This window comes from Arachis stenosperma, chromosome 8 (assembly GCF_014773155.1).
Source record: "Arachis stenosperma cultivar V10309 chromosome 8, arast.V10309.gnm1.PFL2, whole genome shotgun sequence".
Classification (NCBI taxonomy): Eukaryota; Viridiplantae; Streptophyta; class Magnoliopsida; order Fabales; family Fabaceae; genus Arachis; species Arachis stenosperma.
Window position 1 is genome coordinate 20,531,359 of NC_080384.1, and position 8,726 is coordinate 20,540,084.

At 45.1% G+C, this 8,726-nt stretch overlaps 1 protein-coding gene across 1 annotated transcript; it reads right to left on the bottom strand.

The window, feature by feature from the left end:
* On the bottom strand, window positions 1–399 carry LOC130945558 (uncharacterized). The gene has a single exon (XM_057874266.1). It carries the CDS (start codon window positions 397–399, stop codon window positions 1–3), a length of 399 nt encoding a protein of 132 aa, XP_057730249.1.
* Window positions 400–8,726: the final 8,327 nt, after the last annotated feature.

Genomic DNA, 8,726 nt, shown 5'->3' on the forward strand with positions numbered 1-8,726 from the left:
TTAGGTCTTCTCCACAGCTTCCCCCACTCCCTTCAAAAGTAGTCGTGGGATCGGTTCCCCGATTTCCACAGGTATTACCGCGTCCAGCTCATATGTTAGTCGAAATGGAGTTTCCCCGGTGGATGACTGCTCGGTTGTACGGTAGGACCAGAGGACCAAGGCGAGCTCATCGGCCCAAGCACCTTTTTTATCATCCAGCCGCTTCTTAAGTCCTAACAAGATGATCTTGTTTGCAGACTCAACCTGTTCGTTTGTTTGGGGGTGTTCTACTGAGGAGAACTTCTGTCTTATACCCAGGCCGGTGAGGAACTCCGTGAACTTCTTGTCGGTAAATTGTGTCCCGTTGTCCGAGATAACTATCTCCGGGATGCCGAACCGTGTTATCACTTGCCTCCACATGAACTTCCTGCAATTGGATGAGGATATGCTGGCCAGCGGCTCGGCCTCTATCCATTTGGTGTAGTAGTCAATGGCGACTATGAGGTACTTGACTTGTCCAGGACCAACCGGGAAGGGCCCCAAGAGGTCGACTCCCCATTGTGAGAATGGCCGGGAAGACGTTAACAAGCTTAGCTCGGAGGCCGGTGCTTTGTGAAAATTGGCGTTCTCTTAACACTTGACGCACTTTCTAACGAATTCTTTAGAGTTTGCCATCATTGATGACCAATAGTATCCAGCTCGGATTAATTTTCTTGCTAGGGCTTTGCCCCCTATGTGATGGCCGCAACACCCTTCATGGACTTCCCTGAGGACGTAGTCCGTTTGTTCGGGGTGTAGGCATTTCAATAGGGGCTGGTTGAGTCCTTTTCTGAACAGCTGACCCTGGATGATCGCATACTTGGCTGTTTCCCTTCTCAGTCTCTTAGCATCTTTTTCACCGTCGGGGAGTTTGCCGTTTTCTAAGAAGCTGGTGATGGGGTCTAACCATGAGGGGCTTAGCCTTGACAGGTGTAGAGTGACTGCCGGATCCCTCATCATACCTTGGATGAGAGATCGGTTGCCTTCTCCCGGTTTTGTGCTAGCCAGTTTCGATAGGAGATCTGCCCATGTGTTCCTTTCTCTTGGAACGTGGTGGATCGTGACCTCCTCAAACTTCTGGCTCAAATCCTTGACTTTTTCCAACTACTTTTGTAGTAGCGAGTCTCTGGCTTAGTAGCTCCCGTTTACTTGGGAGGTGACGACTTGTGAATCGCTGCATATTTCCAACCTTGTCGCTCCAACTTCCGTTGCTAGGGCTAAGCCCCCTATGAGGGCATCGTATTCTGCTTGGTTGTTCGAGATGGGGAATTCGAACTTAATCGACTGCTCGTATACGACACCGGCTGGGCTTTCCAGGATGATCTCGGCACCCCCGGACGTCTGATTGAAGGCTCTGTCCACGTGGAGCCTCCACTGTGTGCCCGTCTCTTCGGTTGGATCTCCCGTTACTTCTACTAGGAAGTCTGCCATCGCTTGCGCCTTGATTGCTTGCCGGGGTTTGTACCGTATGTCATATTGGGAGAGTTCAATGGACCAAGTCATCATCCTTCCCGCCAAATTAGGTTTTTGGAGTACTTGTCGGATTCCTTGGTCCGTCCTCACGACAATCTGGTGACCTTGGAAGTATTGTTTTAACCTCCGCGAAGAGGTCAAGAGTGCCAGAGCTAGCTTTTCCAGTTTGCTGTACCTTAGTTTTGCCCCTTGTAGGGCTCTGCTCACGAAATAGACTGGCTGTTGAGCCCGTCCTTCTTCTCGTATCAAAACCGTGGCCAGGGCTTCTCCTGTTATAGCGAGGTATAGGTATAACGGCTCCCCGGTCTTTGGCTTCCCGAGCACAGGGGGTGTTGCTAGAATTTCCTTGAAGTGTCTAAAAGCTTCCTCGCACGCGGGTGTCCATTCAAATACTATCTCTTTCCTCGTGAGGTTAAAGAAGGGTAGGGCTTTTGTTGCTGAAGCTCCGAGAAAACGGGATAACGAGGTGAGTCGACCTGCCAATCTCTGGACGTCCTTGACACAACCCGGACTCTTCATCTGGAGTATCGCTTGGCATTTCTCAGGGTTAGCTTCTACCCCCCTTTGGGTTATCATGAACCCTAAGAACTTTCCAGCTTCCATGGCGAAGGCACATTTGAGGGGATTGAGCCTCATACCGTGTTGTCGGAGAGACGCGAATACATTTGCCAGGTCATTCAGGAGGTCGTCGGGTCGCGCAGTCTTCGCGAGGATGTCGTCTATATAGACTTCCACTGTCTTGCCTATGAGGTCGCGAAATATTTTGTTCATCAGCCTTTGGTATGTTGCCCCTGCGTTTTTTAGGCCGAAGGGCATCACCTTGTAACAGAAGGTTCCCCCTGGCGTTATAAATGATGTCTTGTCCTCGTCGGGTCGGTGCATCGGTATCTGATTATAGCCGGAGTAGGCATCCATGAAGCTCAGATACCGGTAGCCCACCGCCGCGTCGACGAGTGCGTCTATGTTGGGGAGGGGGAAACAATCTTTAGGGCATGCCTTGTTGAGGTCGGAGCAGTCTACGCACATTCTCCATTTACCGCTGTGCTTTTTTACCAGAACTACATTCGAAAGCCAGGTCGAGTAGTCTAGTTCCAGTATGAAACCTGCTTCTAGGAGGCTGGCCGTCTGCCTGGCCACCTCCTCCGCCCTCTCCCGCGACATCTTTCTCCTCCGCTGGGCTACCGGGCGTGCTTCCGATTTGACGGCCAGGTGGTGTGACATGACTTTGGGGTCTATGCCCGGCATGTCGGCCGGTGTCCAGGCGAACAAATCCCCATTGGCCCTGATCATTTTACCAGAGGCTCCTTCAATTTATGTGGAAGGTTTCTATTGACAAACGTGAACTTTTCCTCCGTGTCACCGACCCTGAACTTTTCCAAGTCCCCCTCAGGTTCCAGTCTGGGCTTGTCGTCAACCCTGGCATCTAGGTCAGCCAGGAACACCCCCGACGCCTCTTTAGATTTCTTCCTTAGGGAGAGGCTGGCGTTGTCGCAAGCGACCGCCGTTTCTAGATCTCCCCTTATGGACCCTATAGATCCATCATCGGTAACAAACTTCATGACTAGTAGCTTTGTGTTGATTATCGCTTCAACATCGTTAATCGTCTTCCTCCCCAAGATGATGTTGTAGGCCGTGGAATCTCGGAGGACCACGAACTCAGCCATTGCCGATCTTCGGCCTTGAGCCTGTCCCACGGAAATCGGCAGGGATATCACTCCATCTGGCTTGATGAAGTGATCGCCTAACCCGATGACCCCGTGCTGGTGAGTCGATAGGTCGGCGTCCCTTAACCCCAGTGCGTCGAACACGTTGCGGAACATAATGTTCGAGTCTGCCCCCGTGTCGACAAGGATTTGTTTGACGAGGCCGGTTTCCACTCTGGCCGTGATGACCATGGGTGGGTTTTCAGGGATCTCGTCGAACCATTGGTCTTCCGGGCCGAAAGAGATAGATGGGGGCTTCTTAGAGCTTCGCACCAGCGAGGAGGAGACCGCCAGGACCTTGGTGTCTTTCTTGTGCGCCGATCGTGACCTTGGTGCGGTGTTTTTGGCGGTTACTACGTTTATCACGGTGAGACTGTGGTCTTTGTCTTCTGGCTCTTGTCCCCGCTTTGCCGCCCGGGTCTTGCCTTCCTCGTCTTGGTCGCGATGTCGCCTCCTCGGCTCCCTTATAAGATGGGAGAATTCTGTTAGTTTACCGTTCCTTATCGCTTGTTCTAGTGCATCCTTCAAGTCAAAGCAGTCCTGTGTTTGGTGCCCATAGCCCTTGTGGTAGTCACAGTAAAAGTTCTTGTTTCCCCCCGTACGGTCCTTGAGTAGTCGGGGCTTCGACAAGATTCCTTTCTCGGCTATTTGCTGATAAACTTCCATGATGGGAAGAGTGAGCGGAATGTAGTTGGTGAATTTTCCGATCTGGGAAAATGGTCTGGGTGCCTTGCTCGGCGCTCCCTCCCTGGCTTGCTCTTTCTGTCTTTCTCCGTTACCTTGTTGCCTAGGTTGATTGTAGCCGGAGTGTCGTTTATTGGCAGCCACGACCTGGCTGACTTCCTCGTCATTTATGTATTCCTTAGCTACCGTTTGGATCTCGTGCATCGTCCAAACCGGTTTCGTGGTGAGGTATTTTCGGAAGTCCTCGTTGAGGAGGCCGTTCGTCAGACAGAGGCTGGCCACCGAGTCGGTTAAGCCGTCAATTTCTAAGCATTCGTCGTTGAACCGGTCCAGGTATTTTCTGGTCTGCTCCCCGGGCCTTTGGGTTATCCCAAGCAGGTTGATCGGGTGCTTTGCCTTTGCTATTCGTGTTGTGAATTGAGCTAAGAAGGCACGGCTGATATCCGAAAACCCATAGATGGATCCCTGCGGGAGGCCGTTAAACCATCTGATCGCAGGTCCTGCCAGGGTCACCGGGAAGGCTCGGCACCTCACCTTGTCCCCTACTTCCTCCAAATTCATTATAGTCTCGAAGGCCGTGAGGTGTTTCAGAGGGTCTTGGGTTCCACCGTACCTCATGTCCGTTGGCTTGTCGAAGTGCTTCGGCAACCGGACCTCGATGATGGATCGATGGAACGGGGTGGCGCTCATTATCACAGGTCGTCGTGCCCTCACAGGCCTCCCTTCTCCGTCTCTGCGATCTCGTCCCGTGAGGCGCGTTTCCTTGCCTCGGGAGTAGATGATTGTGTTGTTTCGTCTTCTCGGGATAGGTGAATCTTTTCGGGTGCTTTTCGCTTCCGTTCTGGAAGCGGAGGCGTGTCGGGGGCGACTCCGGTGGGAATCTCTCTCTCGGCTTTTAGGAGACGGGGAGTAGCTAGGATCGGTGGTTCGTCGATCATGCTTCTGATCGGCTAGTTGTCGTTCTAGGTTCTGGACCCTATGGCGTAGCTCCTGCATTATTCTGGCGCTGTCACCGCCAGTTCCTCCAAAGAGTCGCGTCCCTGTGCGTGGTTCAGTGCGATGTCGGGGGGACCTTCGCCGCCCTCTCGGTGAGGCGACAGAGGCTGCCCCCTCTGCGCCAACTGCTCGGCCTTGGTCTCCAATGCCCGGCACGACGTCCATTTAGGCGTCCCCACAGACGGCGCCAATGTTCCGTTGGTCGGTTACCGGACGGTTCGGGTGGAGATTTGAGGTGGCGGGAACGCTTCGTCCGGAGCGATTGTGCTGGGATCGGATCTGCCGGGTAGCTGAGCTCTCGTTGTGAAAGGAGGGGGTGTCACCTGCAAAGACACTCCGACGCTCTAGTCAGTTAGTGTGCAGGCGAGAAATAGGTTAGGTGGAATGTGTGACGTACCTTGGGGGAGGGGTAGGACCCTCCCCTTATATACTATGTCAGATGTGGGTCCCACGAGGGCAGAACCCACCTTCCTCGAAGTTTTCCTGTATAGCTGTGGCGGCCAGCTGTCCCGGACGCGTGTTCGGGCCGGATATGAGTGCGTCATCCGACCATTTAGGTCGGGTGGTTAGTGGATCGGGTCGGCCCAAATTCCCTTTGGGCCAGACCGTAACAAATAGTAAATTCGTTGATCGATAAGTGTATAGATTTGTTGAACAACAAATGTATGGGATCAATATTTAACAAGTGGCAAAGTAACAAAAATTATTATGTAAGCAGGAATTCAAAGTTTTATAACACCGAAAAGTATTAAATTCAAAACTATTTTGTTCTAACTTTATTCCAGCTGTAGATCACTTTTAAAATCATTCTTTCTCTCTTATCCTCATATATGGATTTGTTTGTTCATCTTAATCATAAAAAGAAGGTGAGTTATAAGGTACAGATATAAATTTACAAATGTTTCCTTTAATAGGATGAAAGAGAAATTGATAAAGGTAGGACTTACATTTTGAATAACAATAAAATAATAAAAAATAACTATAAAAGGAATTTATATTCTCTCTCTATACCACCCCAATCTATATAGTAGAGTGCCCCTAAAAAGAAACAAAAAATTGAAAAGACAAATTTTAAAAATGAGAAGAGAGGAACAGCGACAGAACTGCAATTCTTAATAAGGAGGAGTAGGTGACGTGGACAGGGAAAAGACTTTCTCAGCGACGTTGAAGAGAAAAGAGAGTTAAGGGTGAGAGAGAGAAAAACAAAACGAAGCAGAGAATATGAAAACACGACGGAAGAAAGAGAAGAAGGTGCTGAAGAACTGGGGTTCGCCACAGAACAATGTCGCAACTGCTCCTTCACCGACGGCGACAGGTGATGCGAATGTGAAGAACCACTTTATTACAAGGTTGTTGTACGTCGGAGATTTAGACTCTGTTGTCGACGAGAAGCACCGTCACTATTTGTTCATCCAGGTCTGATAAGGGGTTCCAATTTAATCCGGAATAAGGTACTTAAAATCCTTTATGTTTTCCTTTCTATTTTTTTCTTATTAAAAGTCAATTTTATTTTAAATTATTATCAAATTATGATAATATTGTATCTTTTTTATAACTTTCGAATAGGATTGGATATTCACGAGTTAAGAACGGGTAGGGTTAGAGTTAGGATATTTTCAACTCGTAGATAAAATATGATTGAGTTTATATAAAAAATTTTATCCATAAATAAAATCAGAATTAGATCCAAACTCTATCTTATTCTACTCATTGCTATCCCTATATTTATGTCAATGTGTTGTGTGTTAGGCTATTAGCATATGAAGTGGATTTGAGTAACAATAAAAAGAACAACGGTCTGAATAAAAATAAGAGATATCAAAGAATATTACATGTATTAGAACTACATAAATTTTGGGTTCTTCTGCTTTACCTTTTTATGTTTAAAATTATCTTTTTATCCATGATTTATGATTTTATGCTCATTCGCTAATAAGGTTTTTCTCTTTTTATAGTTTTCACTTTTATTTGGCTTCTTTGAGTATATTATCCCATTGCGTAGCTTTAATTATTTTTGACCTTACACATCATATTGTTGGATTTTGGACTCTCTTTATATATGAAAAAAAGCCCATATATTGGTATTCAGTTCATAGACAGTTGAAGTTGTTGAAAATATATTAGGATTGAAATGAGAGGTTTTATTTTGTCAAAAACACAAGCATTGAGAGAAAAAAAAGAAAGAACACTATTCACGTTTTTCAATAGAATAGCAAATTTTGAGCGTTTGTTTTTAACTCGTTCATCGTTGAATTGACGTGAAATGTGGACTACATATTTATTTCATCTTTTTTTTTCATTCTAAACGATAAAGATTTTGATTAGAGCTCTACAATTGAAGAAATAGAGCTCGGACAGAGGCTCTATTTTTATGGTATCTTCATCTTCTTTGTTTTTGTTTATAAGTCTTGAAATTTGGGTTGTTTAGCTTATTGTATGAACATTTTGTGTAGTAATCTGGGAATTTTTTATATCCTATTTTTCATCATAGTGAAGCTATTTTCTGGTTTCAGTGACTCGTGATTTTTACTTCTCACATTGAGGAGGCTTTTTCTGTTAAAAATCTTTGTGTGTTAGCTTGCCTCTATTTTTTTATTTATGTGATTTTCTACTACTATTTGGTATTATTGTGCTACTGTTATTACTTGTTGTGAGTGAGTATTGTTACTCCTCTTATTGTTACAAGTAGGAAATTACAAGATCAGGAGCATATACAGTAAAATAAGCTTTTGGTTCCTGATGATCAATGATCAGTAGATGGAAGATCTAATTGATGCTCTAACTGATGATGATATTGATAATCAACCTGAGCTACCTAAAGATCCACTAGGTTTTCATCCTAGGAGGTCTACTAGAGAGCGACGACTTTCAACGAGGTATTATTCTAATGAGTATGTGATATTTACTTATGGGTATGTGACATTAACCGATGGGGGAGAACCTAAATGTTATGAGAAAGCTATGGAAGGTGACGACAATAAAAAATGATTTGATGCAATGCAAGATGAAATGAAATCCTTGCATGATAATCAAACATTTGAGCTTGTAAAGTTGTCAAAAGAAAAAAAAAAGCTTTGCAGAATAGGTGAGTTTATAGGTTGAAACATGAAAAAAATTTTTAATATTCAAGGTACAAGACTAGATTGGTGGTCAAGGGCTCTAGGCAGAAAAAGGGAGTTGACTATAATGAAATCTTTTCACCGGTTGTGAGAAGATCTTCTATTAAGACTGTTTTGAATTTGGCTGCAAGTCTTGATTTAGAGATATAGCAAATGGATGTGAAAATTGATTTTCTTCATGGTAATCTTAAAAATGAAATTTACAAGCAACAAACTGAAGATTTCATAGTAAAAGGTAAAGAGGATCATGTTTGCAAACTGAAGAAGAGTTTATATGGCTTGAAACAAGTTTCGAGACAATGGTACAAGAAGTTCGAGTCTGGTATGATAGACAAGGCTAAAGAAGACTACTTCTAATAATTGTGTATTTATTAAATAGTTTGCTAGTAATAATTTTATTATCCTTTTGATAGATGTTGATGACATGCTTATTGTTGGTCAAAATACTTCTATGATTAACACGTTGAAAAGACAACTTGCGATGTCATTTGCAATAAAGGATCTTGGGCTGATAAAGGTGATTCTTGGTATAAGAATCTAGTGTGATAGAGAGGAGAAGAACTTTGGTTATCACAGGAGAAATATATTGAGACAATGTTGCATAGGTTCAACAAAGGCGTTAGTACTCTTCTTACTACAAATTTCAAATTGAGTTGCAAGCAAAATTCATCTAAAGAAGAGAAGAAAGATATAGAAAAAGTTCTATATGCATCAACCATGGGTGGTTTATTGT

Excerpts from the sequence above, each read along its gene's own strand:
- LOC130945558 (XM_057874266.1), bottom strand. The coding sequence starts at position 399 with ATGTGGAGGCAAGTGATAACACGGTTCGGCATCCCGGAGATAGTTATC.